This window comes from Zootoca vivipara, chromosome 3, assembly GCF_965207765.1.
Source record: "Zootoca vivipara chromosome 3, rZooViv2.hap1.1, whole genome shotgun sequence".
Lineage (NCBI taxonomy): Eukaryota > Metazoa > Chordata > Lepidosauria > Squamata > Lacertidae > Zootoca > Zootoca vivipara.
In genome coordinates this window covers 74,358,038-74,372,142 of record NC_142586.1, presented here as the reverse complement: position 1 = coordinate 74,372,142, position 14,105 = coordinate 74,358,038, and the positions used below count along the sequence as shown (strand labels likewise).

The 14,105-nt window shown below is 41.7% G+C and overlaps 1 protein-coding gene across 7 annotated transcripts in view; it reads left to right on the top strand.

The window, feature by feature from the left end:
* Nucleotides 1–14,105, top strand: part of LYST (lysosomal trafficking regulator) — an 84,720-nt gene that overhangs the window by 33,679 nt on the left and 36,936 nt on the right. For all 7 annotated transcript variants that reach the window (XM_035108397.3, XM_035108398.3, XM_035108399.3 and 4 more), the window contains exons 16-25: nucleotides 507–697; nucleotides 1,602–1,847; nucleotides 3,127–3,300; nucleotides 3,426–3,575; nucleotides 5,135–5,272; nucleotides 6,624–6,822; nucleotides 7,939–8,070; nucleotides 10,934–11,561; nucleotides 12,552–12,729; nucleotides 13,680–13,849. In XM_035108397.3, coding sequence (XP_034964288.3) covers nucleotides 507–697; nucleotides 1,602–1,847; nucleotides 3,127–3,300; nucleotides 3,426–3,575; nucleotides 5,135–5,272; nucleotides 6,624–6,822; nucleotides 7,939–8,070; nucleotides 10,934–11,561; nucleotides 12,552–12,729; nucleotides 13,680–13,849 — 2,206 coding nt within the window. The remainder of the gene's footprint in view (nucleotides 1–506; nucleotides 698–1,601; nucleotides 1,848–3,126; nucleotides 3,301–3,425; nucleotides 3,576–5,134; nucleotides 5,273–6,623; nucleotides 6,823–7,938; nucleotides 8,071–10,933; nucleotides 11,562–12,551; nucleotides 12,730–13,679; nucleotides 13,850–14,105) is intronic.

The window sequence follows — 14,105 nt, the reverse complement described above, 5'->3', positions numbered from 1 at the left end:
CGTGAGCACTGTCTGACTCATTGTGGTGCCACATGGAAACCACATTGTTTCAGTTCCTGACATTAAGGAAGACCTTTTATTGAGCCACTTTGAAAGATTCTTGGGGCTGTAAACTGGGATATATCTGTTTTTAACTTTAGCACCTTCATTGAAGCAGTGTGCAACTTAGACTGTGTTGTTCGGCTTGGTCTTGGTCTTGCCTTGCGACAGATACCACACATTCAGGTCTTGGTGGCTCATGAATTTTGGCCACTGCAAATCCAGTGACCACAAAGATACATATTTGTGCATTGCATGCCATGGGATTTCTTGTGGCTTCACATGTTGCGTTACTTCCTTGAATGCTGATGCAGGCGTGCCATCCACACGTGCAGTGTAATATGAGAACCAAACCTATGGAGACCTGTCTTATCACTTATGAACTAAGATATTGGAGAGCTACAAGAGAAGTATTTTTAATGCCAATGAGGCAGCATATGTTGAAACACATGTTTTTGTTTTTGTAGGTGCAAAAATTGGGCCAGAAGAAGCATTTTATCTTTATTCTTGTGGACCAGACTTTACCTCTGTAATGCCTTGCAAATATGGCAAAACAATAACTGATTATACCAAATACATAGATAAAGAAATTCTGCAATGTGAACAAATAAAAAATCTCCTAATGACAAAGAGAGAAGTGGACACTGGACCTTTAACTGTAAGTTTGTAATCCTAGTACTAAATCTCTCTCTCTCTCTCTTCCCCATTACAGCATGAAAAATGAATGAGAAATTGTAAGCCACAATGCTCAGTGGTGACATTTATTTTAGAAGCATAGCCTAATTTGTCTCAAGTATTCAGGGCAGGAAACAAATACCAAGAGTGTTTCTCTCCTACACAAAGTCTTATTGTCTCAGGCCTGTGTGGGGAACCAGTGACCCCTCCAGATGTTGCTGAACTACAATTCCAATCATCCATGACCATCCTTGCTTGGGCAGATGGGAGTTATAGCTTGGCAACATTTGGCTACCAGAGGCTCCCAAACCCTGGTGTAGCTCTGATGTGCCCTGGGTCACTTGACTTGTATTTGGTTTTTTAACCACACTTTCTGTGACTACATTTTGTTAGGAATAGCATTTGTGCCCAGACCATCTCAGGCCACATCCAGATCTAAAATACAAGGTGTATGAAAGTCTTTGCTGCCACATTAGTTCTGTTAAGGCTGCTATTGCAAAAAACAAAACAAAACCCCAAAAACAAATTCTGAAGACCACAAATAGAATAGGTGGAACAGAGGGGGTATGAAAAAATGAAACTCAGGGAGATGTGACTCTAACATCCGGTACAAATATCTCACACACCCTCCTCAACTTATTCAGATTCATTTTGTCTCCCTGAGAAACCTTTATTCCCAACTTATCTCCTGTAGGTTTTCTCCTTTCTACCCTATAACTTTGTTTTTCATGTATCCCAACTCATAGTTACATTTCTGAAAGGCTACTATCATTTCATTAAATGCGTAGGGATGAACTGCTGTGCCGACCATGACAGTGGAAGCTCAGAAGAAAAGTGGTGATTTGGGTATAAGCTGCAATCTCTTTTAATGTTGTCTTGTATTTCAGGAAAGCCTTGCTACTGTTTACACCACTTGCTGCCCTGGCCACTATACAATCTATGAGCCAGTAATCAGGCTTAAAGGTCAAGCGAAAACCATCCCTTCCCAACGACCTTTCAGCTCAAAAGAAGTACAAAGCAATTTGCCAGATCCTCATTACCTGAAAATGCTACAGCCTGCAGAATACAAAAGTCTCCAGGGCATACTGCACGAGATTGGTGGAACTGGGTCCTTTGTCTTCCTTTTTGCCAGGGTAAGATGCTGAAAAATTGCTTTCCCTCTTAGTGCATTTGTCATGGCAGACTTTCAGGACTTTTGATTGCTAGTATGTGGGGAAGCATATAAGGTGAACTGGTGCGTGAAACCTAAGCTGCTCCCAGACACATAGCTGTCAAGCTTTCCCTTTTCTCGCAAGGAAGCCTATTCAGCATAAGGGATTTTCCCTTTAAAAAAAAGGGGAGAACTTGACAGCTATGCCCAGACAGGCACCTCATAGGGCTACTAATAAGGAACATTGTTGTTAATGGAGGTATAAGGAAAATGCTGTCAGTAAATAAATGTTATTATTCTGCTGTAAGCTATAAGCAGAACTACAATCAGGGATATTGCACCTTTTTTGTGTGTATACCCTGCTACGTTTCATCTACAGCAGTGTATGTGACACATCAGGTATGGGTGGGGAAGCTGCAGTTTACGTGCAGTGATTTGCCCCCCCCCCAAAAAAGCCGAGCAATTATTTTAGCATTAATTAAATAATTAAAACCTAAGTTCTTACTCATTTACTGATTCCCCAATACTGCCCATAATGAAATCCTAACCTACCACTTCTCACAAAGTGTTTCAAAATTTGTTTTGGTTTGGATGTGTAGGTTGGAAGTCTTTTAATTAGGAAGAAAAGCAACATTACTAAAACGGAATTGACTGGAAAAATAGCAGGGTCCTGTCCTCCCCCCCCCTTTTTGCCATGCCAACTCCAGGATGGTGAAGCAATTTGTCTGTGTGCATGGCAAGGCTGTGGATTTGGCAGAGCCCCCACCCTTACGTTATTCCCCCCACCCCCGGTTTTGGATGTTGCCCTTCAGAGACTATGCTATTCACAGATTGAGGAGTACTGGATTAAAATCACTTTAATTAATAATGGGTGACATCCAGTGGACCACTGTGAAGTCCAGGGGACTGCATGGGAGAGAAAGGGTAGTTCCAGCATGGCCATTTCCCAGTTTATTTGAGGCACTCTTGAAGCACTTGAAACACACTACAAGGGTGGGCTAAATAGGCATTACTTAGTTGTTATTCTGTCCAGTGCCTTGTTTGGTGATAGGATTGCACATGGTCTAGTCTCCCCTTACAAATCAACCCCTGCAATAAAGGCCTAAAATGTGCCACCAGTAGAGACGAAGAGCTTGCAGATGAAATAGCTCCTCCATAATACCTGTAACAAGATCATCCATGCGGGGCAGGACAAGTAACACTGAAGTAACAGTCTGTCAGACATGCTTTATTACTTAAGCAGCATATTGGCTTATTTTTAGGTTGTGGAAATCAGCGACTGCGAAGAAACCCAAGCTTTAGCTCTGAAAGTTATCCTTGCCTTAACCAAACACAATCAGCAGAGAATACATGAGTTAGAAAACTGCAATGGTTATTCCATGATTCATCAGGTGTTGATAAAGCCTAAATGTATCGTTGGATTTCATATTTTGCAGGTAAGGTGCTCTACTGAAACCTTCTCTTTGCATTGACTGATCTTGGCAAAATTGTTAGTCTACTTTTCGTTCACTTCTGGTTCATAACTTCACAAAACTGAATCTCTTTGTTATCCCTTTGCAAGACTCTCCTTGCAGGATGCTGCAGTGAGAAGATGATTCATCTGAATGAAAATGGGCAGTTCATACTAGATGTAGAGTCTAGAGCAGTGATTCAAGATGTCAAGCTGTTGGAAGAGCTGCTACTTGATTGGAAGATATGGTCAAAAGCCCAGGTGATTTGCACAGATCAGAACATGACCGCTTCACAACTAAATCAAAGTTAAAATATGGTTGTTACCAGAAAATCTCTATTCCATCTAGAAAATGTGAGATGGTTTCCAAGGCCTCCTGGATACAAAGATGTATCCAAGAATACCCCCAAGCTATGCATTTTCTCCTTTAGAGGGAGGGCAGCCCTGTCCAGAACAAGCAGTTGGCCTGTCTTCTGAATGTGCACTTATATAGAAAGGATTTGCTTTTTAATTCACGTAGGGGATATCAACATTTTAGGGACCCAAGGGTACATTTGAATTGAAACTCAGGAGCACCACAAAATACCCATTTTACAGAAGAAGAAAAATGGCAATGCTCAGAACCCTCCTCCAAAGTGGGCACCTCCAAACACCCCAAAACACTGTTCCAGCTATACTGCAGGGTCCTCTCAATTTTAAGATAAAAAAATGTGGAGGGCTCTTGGGCCTGGGAGGCACCATAGTGCTCAAAGGTGCCCTGCTGGGAATTAATACCTGCATAGGCAGGTCAGTTACCTATTCTCTTCATGGTTCCCCTGGCAAACCTTTTCCTTGGGGATCTATACCCCCCTCCCTCTCCCTCCCTCCCTCCCTCCCTCTCTCTCTGTGGTTAAATTTTCCCAGCGGTGTTAAAACTAATCTGTAGTGGCTGTGTAAATACTTTCATTGCTATACCAGTGCAGTGGTGCCTCGACTTTTCTTCGTAAGTTGAAAAAATTGTAAGTCGAAAAACGCCATTGGAAACGCAATTTCCCATAGGAATGCATTGAAAATGAAAAAAAATGGTTGGCGGTTTGAATCCCCGCGGCGGGGTGAGCTCCCGTTGCTCAGTCCCAGCTCCTGCCAACCTAGCAGTTCGAAAGCACCTCAAAGTGCAAGTAGATAAATAGGTACCGCTCCGGCGGGAAGGTAAACGGTGTTTCCATGCGCTGCTCTGGTTCGCCAGAAGCAGCTTTGTCATGTTGGCCACATGACCCGGAAGCTGTACACCGGCTCCCTCGGCCAATAACATGAGATGAGCGTCGCAACCCCAGAGTCGGTCACGACTGGACCTAATGGTCAGGGGTCCCTTTACCTTTACCTCGGGTTACAGACTCCGCTAACCCAGAAATAGCACCTCGGGTTAAGAACTTTGCCTCAGGATGAGAACAGAAATTGTGCAGCGGTGGTGCGGCAGCAGCGGGAGGCCCCATTAGCTAAAGTGGTACCTCAGGTTAAGAACAGTTTCAGGTTAAGAACAGACCTCTAGAACGAATTAAGTTCTTAACCCGAGGTACCACTGTACTTTAGACAGAAGCCTAACAAAATATTTTGGTGCTATCTAGATGTAAAATGTAGGTCCTGCATGCATTTGTGACCACTGTTATGCTAAGCACACAGGATCTTTTCATTGACATCACACTAACAATCTAGATTTCTGAAGTTTTGGGTTGCCTTGCTGGCTACTGTTTTTTTAATTCCACCAATAAACTTTCGATGGCAACTTGCTTCTAACTTCATTTTGATTTTGTGTGTGCCTAAGACTACTTCTGCTTTTGCAGCCAGGTGTTTGGGAAACACTCTTATCAGCTCTGGAAATCCTTATCCATGATGATCACTGGCAGCAGTCGTTTAACATTAAGCAGCTCCTCAAAGCTCAAGTTGTGCATCGCTTCCTTCTGACATGTCAGGTTCTGCAGGTAAGGCACCACAACCTTTGTTTTGAATGTTTCAGGTGTTTGCCTGTAAGAGTGAACATGTACATGGTGCTTCACAGCATCTGACTCACACTCCTCCTCTTTCTCCAGCCCTATTAATAAAGATATTACAGATAGTGGTGATTTTGAACAGAAACAGAAACTGTTGAATAGTGAAAGCCGTCTGTCTGGCTTTCCCAACTTCCACTGATTCCACTAACTGATTTATGATGTGACTTTTAGTTAGATCTGCAAATGCCATAAGCCAGGCATCCCCAAACTTCGGCCCTCCAGATGTTTTGGACTACAGTTCCCATCATCCCTGACCACTGGTCCTGTTAGCTAGGGATCATGGGAGTTGTAGGTCAAAACATCTGGAGGGCCGCAGTTTGGGGATGCCTGCCATAAGCCCTATTTAACTGTTACAACTCCACCCCTGATATCAGACGGCATTTGCTGGTGTTCTGGTGTAACATTTGCAACAGATGGCTCTTTCTACCAGTGGAGTCTTCCTGTGCTACTTAGAACCCCAGTCTTCCAGGGTGCTTAATCAAATGGGGAACCTTCATAATTAGAAAAGGCTCTGCTGCTGTAGAAGTTACATGTGGAAGCCAGCAGAGCTATGTGATAATTGGGAGAGGGGGGTACAGGTACATAGCTCCACAACCTTTTTCTACTCATGTTGCTCCTTGAAAGTATATCTGAACAGGACTTGAGATGACCTTGCACCACAAAAAGTATGCGCTTCTAACTTTCCTGGTCTGTAGGTCCCTCATGCCTCACTGGAATATTCTCCACATATGCCAGTTAATGCAAATGATAGCTATATCTGAGATAGTAGATATGCATTACGTTAGGTTTCAAAATTGCTTGATATCTAGTTTCCATTGGATCACACACACACACACACGTAAGTTAGGGTGGAGCTCAGTGCTGCAAGCTATAATGCCAGTATTTACAAGACCATGCTTGTAACATTGTCAATTGGTCCTAAATCTTAAGTGTTAAGTGTTGAGATTCGGCATCCCAGAGTAATTACCTTACAGATACTTCCAAAAATTCTAGATTTTGAAGGGGCTGATGGATCTGATTTGATCTCCTTTTTGAAAGAGATATATAAACCATTGCCAGCAGGGAGTTTTCTGACCATTCCTTGGAAAAGGTTATAAATAGCAGCTTTACATAATTCTGTAACATGCCCTCTGCTACGGTATACATGCATGCATCCTAGAAGTGTGAGTACAGGTAAAACAAAGGAATACAGTTTCATCAGATATATATCTTTGAACAGTACATAGAATGAAATTGTGATTTTGTAGGACTCTATTTGTTTCTCTCTTTGTTTCTCTCTTAGGAGCAGAAAGAAGAAGACTTCACATCTATGCCTACAGAAGTTTGCACATCATTTGTGAAAATAATTGAAGAAGTACTTGGTTCTCCCCCAGATCTGGAATTGCTGGCACTGATCTTCAATTTCCTCTTAGCAGTTCACCCTCCTACTAATACATATGTATGTCACAATCCCAGAGATTTCTACTTTTCCCTGCACATAGGTAAAGTATTGTTTTGACCTGAATCAGAAAATAAGAAACTAACTATATTAATACTACAGAAACATAACAGATTACCTTTTTTCAATCCCTGCCCCCTTCATTTTATAGCTTCTACTCTTGATTTGTTTCCCCAGATTATATTCATACTTGCATTCTGATTGGTTTATGGTAGCAGATTTTTAGTCTCTCAGCCCTATTGTATTGAATTCAGAGCTTGATGTTCAACATATTTGACATATTTGTAAAAAGCTAATACAGTCATACCTTGGATCCCGAACGCCTTGCGAATCGAACATTTTGGCTCCTGAACACTGCAAACCCGGAAGTGAGTGTTCTGGTTTGCGAACATTCTTTGGAACCTGAATGTCCTCATCTTCAGCCACTCTATGCCTAGTTCTGTGAAGCAGGATAGTGCATAAGCTAAAAGGACCACACAGCTTCTTGAAGGATCTTTGAGGACACTTGGTTTATTTTAGCTTTCATGCTCATGTGAATGATTGCTGGAAAGCTGCAAGTTCTAATCAGTTGATACATTAGTTATTTCAAGCTGCACAACTAAAGCACCCATTCAGTTTAATCTGTTCACTGGAAGCTTCCTATTTCACCTAAATGGTGCTGCTGCCCTTCTTCCTTCTTATCCCCTCTGAAGATGGGAATGATATTAGCTACTGAAATGCTTGTGAGGCAGGTCTATGTGTCTCTTAAGAGACTCGTATATCTCTTAAGGATTGCAGGAGTGGAATGCTTCTCTTTGCAGCTGCAATAAACTGTCACAGATAGGCATTTTTTTAGAAGTAAGTACCATTAAATTCAGAAGGTTACTTACTAGCCTGATTAGAATTATAGCCGAAGGTCTTTGTTGCATGTACAGACACTGAAGAGTCAATTCTGTAGGTTTGTAGAGAGTGTCGTTGAGCCTGGTAAGATGTACTTATGAATAAATACACACAGGATTACACTGCATCTTTGTCAACACCCTCTAATATGTTTGTTCAGAGGGGCTCCAATGAATCACATTACTGGTCAAGACTTAGCATAGTTCAATGTCTCCACTTAAATTCTGTGCAAGGAATGAAATCTTCTGAGATGTTAAATTCCCGTGTTTGCTTTTTCTAGATGGCAACATTTTCCAAGAGAAGGTCCAATCCATTATGTATTTGAGGAATTCCAGCAGTGGTGGAAAATCTATTGACAGTCCAGCACTGGCAATTACAAGTCCAACTGGATTTTCAGCTGTTTGTCAAGAAAGTAAGTAATTGGCACAAGACCTGAGCTTCCCAAGTTACAGTGAAATGAGAACTGCAGCATAGAAGCTTAAAGGGACTGATTCAGGCTGGTGTAGACAGCTGTGGTGGTGAAGTAGATACACTGTTCCTGGCTTACTTTAGGAGAGAAGGCTGGAGCAGGGTGCACATTGCAAACCTTCTAGTGGTGCAGCTGACCTGCCTAATGGTATGTGAATCCAGCCTTGGCAGAATTGGTGGCAAAACCCTTGCTAATGTTTGGTGCCTGATGGACATGGGAATAGCCTACAGGAGATTATTAGAGGTTACCGCCCACACACTTCCACTGCGCTTTACTGCTTGTGTGGTAGCACCTCAGTAAAACCACCTCTTACTGTTTGTAGCAGAGTTTTCGCCGGAGGCAGAGGACAAGAACAGGAGTCATACTCAAATTCACAGTCAAGAGCTTTATTGCTTGACTGGTTGTTCAAGCATTTCTATTACTATTACATACAAGCTATTTACATTCCTTTATCTCTCCAGCACGGTATAATCTCAGTCCAGTAACAATCCTGACACAGCAAAACTCACCGTATCAGCAGCACACATTGCCTTACTTCCAACCTTGTCAGTGTGAGTGCTGACAGCGTGTGTGGAAATTGCAGCCTGCAACTTCCTCCCTTTATTTGCACCTCCAGCTGACACCAATCAAGCCTAGAGTGCCACTCCTACACACTAAAGAAAACCCTGGAACCCTCTTTAAAGCTTCCAGGAACTTTTTATCTGTTTCTTAAAGAATGTTTTCCTAACAGAGATGTAGGAACTTCTAACATTAATGTAAGAGTGTCTGATATTTAATGCTTGTAAAAAGTAGATTAGATTGAAAGCAAGGGGTGATATTCAGCTACATTTTACTTAGAGTGGGCCCACTGAAATCAATCAACACAAATTAGGGCCATTAATTTCAGTAGATCTACTCTCAGTAAAACTTAGTTGCCTACCACCCATAGCGATGAATGAAGCTTGTGCATTTCCAAAAGTGTAGTGAGTGTGCATGTGCAATTTGGAAGATATTGGGATAAGATCTTCCACTTCCATTTCTCTCTTCTGTGCGGAAATTGTTTTGGGGTATTGGTCATTTGTTTTCAGAGAACTGTCTCTGTGAGTTTCTGTATATAATATGAAGCTCTGGCTGTGAAGCTGGATTGTTTACACAGCTGCAAGATAAGAAAGTGAAATCATGCACATGCGCATGGCATTATGTGAGCAACTGAGAGTTTCAGTTTTGGTCTGCTGAGAGGATGCAAGCAGTCCCCACAGCAGTCTCTGTATACAGCAACCTACACTTAAAGTAATCTACCTAGAACAATCTTGTGTTGCTGATCAATCAAGACTCCGGGCCAATTCCTCTTGCTTCACCGCCGACTGTGTTTCAGCTCTGCTGACGTCTGGTGGGAAGTGTGCTGGGCAAATCTGTTTATGGCAGCCTTCACACCATAAACAGCCACAGAAATGTCAAATTACACAGATATTCTATGCCCAAGACCGGTGTAGTCCTGGAACATTCAGTATTTAGGACTCCTGAAGTATTTCCTACAAGTCCTGGTGCTACTTGCCTTGTTTACTGAAGCATGACTCAGAAGACATGTGTGCCATCCATTTTACTTTGGAGCCAAGATATAAAATGCTGTATGAACACTTTGTGTGTGAAACCAATTAACAGCCTATATTTAGCTGACATTAATTATAGCACAGCAGGAAACCTTTTCAAGAAATGTATGTTCTCCACTAGCTTGTTGTAGGTAACTGTTATGAAATATAGTCCTTTCTTTATAAAGGTCCTGACTTATTATGCTTTAGAGCCTCTGCTTTAGGGACACAATACATGTTAACAAACAAATGTTTGGAACAGAGCTGTGGTCTCTCACCCCCCAGTGTACATGACCCACCCAAAGTTCAAAATCTCTGATTACTTGTATTTCAGACCATGCTAGTGAAAAAATGCGTGTTTGGACTGGAGAAACATTGGCAAGGAAAATTTAAGCACTCCCTTTTAGTCCCTTTGACATTGATGCAAATACATAGCAATGTGAAAATATATTTATAAGATGCCAAATAAGTTTCCACCTTCAGCTTATCACCAGCAAGTAATAGTACATTACCAACCTTCAAAACAGTGGCATACTGCTTATATTATACAAAAATAATACTTAATTTACAAACTAGCAGCTGGAGGTAGCAAAGTTTCTGAACACCAGAACAGGCAGAACATGTAACTACTACTAATAAGGCAGGCCACTTTTGTTCAGTGGGCATGTTAATTTCAGATAAATTCAGTGGGGAAGTGCTGGAGAAATATCTTCCCTAGAGTAGTGTTAAGAGAAGGGTTGGTTGTTGACAAGGAAGACAGTAAAGATGAATGAGTGTCAGTGAACTGAAATAATGGGCGGAGAACAGTATTAGGTTTTCTCCAGAAGCACTTTGTGGACCTTAAGAACATAAGAAGAACCTGGTGGATCAAGCCAGTGGCCCATCCTGTTCTCACAGATACCTGTAGGAAACCAGGGAGCAGTACATGAACATAAGAGCTCTCTCCTCTCCCATGATTTCCAGCAACTGGTGTTCAGAAGCTTTGCTACCTCCAGCTGCTCGTAGCCATTGACCTTTTTCAGAAGCTGAACGCCCAGCACGGCTTCTGATTGGCTGTAGGAGCTTTCTGCAGCCAATTGGAAGCCGTGCCTTGGTTCTCAAGCCGTTTTGGGAGTTGAACGGACTCCCAGAACAGATTAAGTTGGAGAACCAAGGTTCCACTGTAATATTTTCGTTACGGACTGATGTAAAATAATAATAATAATTGAGAATAGCACTTGCCATATTTGTTTTCTCAGGAAATGATTCTTCTGAAATCGGCGAACTACAGACAGCAGTTCCTCAGGCACCTGTCCGGCGGTGTAAAAGCCTCCCAACATCTCTCACTTCCTCTCCACAAATGCACCGAAAAGGGTTCTGCGGGAACTTGAGCAACAGTGTTGAGAATTTGAATATACTTCGAAAGACTGGTGTAGATGAGCTACTGCATAAAAATAATTTCGTAAAGAGCCTGGAAGTCTTTAAAATGATGCATTTGCTCAGTAGCTGTGAATCTGCAAAAACAGTTGTAAATGTGGGAGAGTTGACTTCTCCTGAGACGTTTGATATTTCAAAGGAAGAGGTGGAGATGTTGAACAAGCCTTCTGAGAACCAAGAAGCAAACACAGGAATGAAATCGAGTGAAGATGGCGCTGCACCTGCATTGTCCCTGAGGCGTCCTGACAATCTGAAAGGGTTGTCTACCTTTCAGAAAAGTCATGGCAACTTTGCAGGTTTGGGATTAGCCTTTTCTGCTCATAGTGGATCCACTATTGCTCGTTGGCCAAGCCTGGCTGATAGGAGTGTAGCTTCTGAAGACTGGGAACATCTCACCTTTTCCTCGAGTAGCAAACAGGCTGCTCTGAAATCTGAAAGCACTGCTGATAGGTATGTAGATGTGAAAGTTTATAATTCTCACGTCTGTAGGTTCATGGAGTTTTCACTTGGCAAGAACTGAACTTCGCTTGGCTGATTTTGTGGACAAAAGTAGCCCCAAAATATTAGGTGAATAATCCCTCAGAACAGATGTGGGCAACCTCAGGTCCACCAGATGTTGCTGAACTACAGCTCCCATTATCCCTGACCATTGACCATGCTTGCTGGGGCTGATGGGAGTTGTAGTTCAGCAGCAGCTGGAGAGCCAAACTGTTCCCCACAACTGCCTTAGAACAAGAGCAGTTAACCTTTTTGGAACTGAGGGCTGCACAGATCCATGGTCAACCCTTGGGTTCATGGCAAGTAGGCACGGGCAGAGTGTAGAAATTGCTATGGCCTCTCTTTTTTAAGGACTAGTTTGGGAGGGTCACAAAAGCCATTTGGGGACCACAGAATTGCAGCAGGGGACCTATAAGAATGGCCTGTTTTATATGTGTGTGAAATGGACCTATTTTGCAGGACCTTGGGGACACAATAAACCACTTTATATGCAGTCACACAGAGAAAAATACTATTTGTACGTATGTATGTATGCATGCGGTCTGAATTAATTTCTTCTACTGTAGTGGCATTTTCAGCAACCACAGTTTCTCCGGTAACTGTAACAGAGCATAGAAGTGTACTGCCACTCCACAAGACACAATTCTCCATGTGATTGTGTCCATGAATTACATATGGGAACTTTTCTTTTGGGTAGGACTCATGCTTCAGAGTTTTATATAAAGAGTGGAGCTATTAACTTAAGTTAACCTTCTATTAGAGAGATTCATTCTCTTCTACCGGGTGTAAGACATGGTGCAGTTGAGGCAGAAGCAAGTGGATTACCATTCTTCTTGTTACATTCCAGCCCCCACTCATTCTGGCAACGGCTGCAATCTTCTACTACTGTGCAACAATAAATACGAAGGGCATCTTAGTAATAAACTCTCTTCTTCTGATCAGATCAACAGAAGACTGCCTCGTACTCGTATGCTGTGGTTTTTATCAGCTCTTGAGGAGAGTACTTTTGATCTTGCCGGATGTCATGCTTCAAGATGTGATGGACAAGCTTATTCAGCCCGATGTTCTCATAGTTCTTGTGAACCATCCGTCTGCTCTCATACAACAAGGAGTTATTAAAGTAGGAAAACTATGTTTGTTTGTGTGTTTGTGTAAAATGTATAATATACACATTGGCAGTCTGATTAAACTGGTTAAGTAATCTCATGGGGCACAACCAAAGATGTAACTAAGGACCTTTCCTGAACATCTTCTCTCACTCCCACTACCATAATACTAAAAATAGGGGACGCCCAATGGCGTTGACTAGCTGTAGGTTTAGAATATGGTATAAAAAAAGTAGTTTATAAAATGAATGAATGCCAGTGAATGGCCTAGAAGCACATGATCATGCAGCGTTGTCTGTGCCGGATTTACATATAAGCTAAAGAAGCTATAGGTTAGGGCCCCACTCTCTTGGGGCCCCCCCAAAAAAAATTAAAGGAAAAAACCCACCTGGAAGTACATTTCCAAAATATAAGATAAAAATCAAATAAAATAAAACCTACATACAGCAACAGTGTTTTGTGTTGTGTAGGCTCCTATTTGTTCCGTGAAATGGCTTTAAATACCTGTTAGATCCATAAATTACTATATAGCATATATTCAACACAAAAAACAGTGACAGTTTGTTGTTGACAAAGGACAGCTGGACATATAAAGGGCCCCATTACCTTCAGTAGCTTAGGGCCTCATCAAACCTAAATCTGGCCCCGAGCATTGTTTATATATATATATATATATATATAGAGAGAGAGAGAGAGAGAGAGAGAGAGAGAGAGAGAGAGAGAGAGAGAGAGAGAGAGAGAGAGTCATATATATATCATATATATATCTTCTATTCTCTGAATGGGAAACCACCAGAATTCCCATGCAAGAGTGGGAAACAAGTATAATATATATTAAGTATAATTATATTAAATATGGATATGGAATTCACTGCCACAAGCAATGGCATGACTGCTACCTTAAATAGTTTTAGAAAAAGAATTTCATAATGAATAACTTAAAATCATTCTTCTGTTCCCTCAGCTTTTGGACACGTATTTCAGCAGAGCAACCAGGGAACAAAAGGAGAAGTTCCTGAAGAATCGTGGTTTCTCTTTGTTAGCTAACCAGTTATATCTTCACCAAGGCACTCAAGAACTTATGGAATGCTTCATGGAAATGCTGTTTGGTCGATCAGTCAGTCTTGATGAAGAGTAACTAATACTTTTTTATCATCTATAGATTAACTTATTTTTAGTTGAGCTAAAAATTGGGCAGTATGCTGTAGGCAAATATAAATTCCTTGCCAAGTGCCTTCATCTCCCTGCAAAGGCCCACTCAGAATAAATCAATTTATGCTATAAACAGTTCATAAGAACTCCAGTTCCATTAGCGCACCTCAAAGAAAACCATTTCATCAATCCTTATTTTGTTTTGTGAAATATACACTCCTTGTTTTGCACTGTGTGT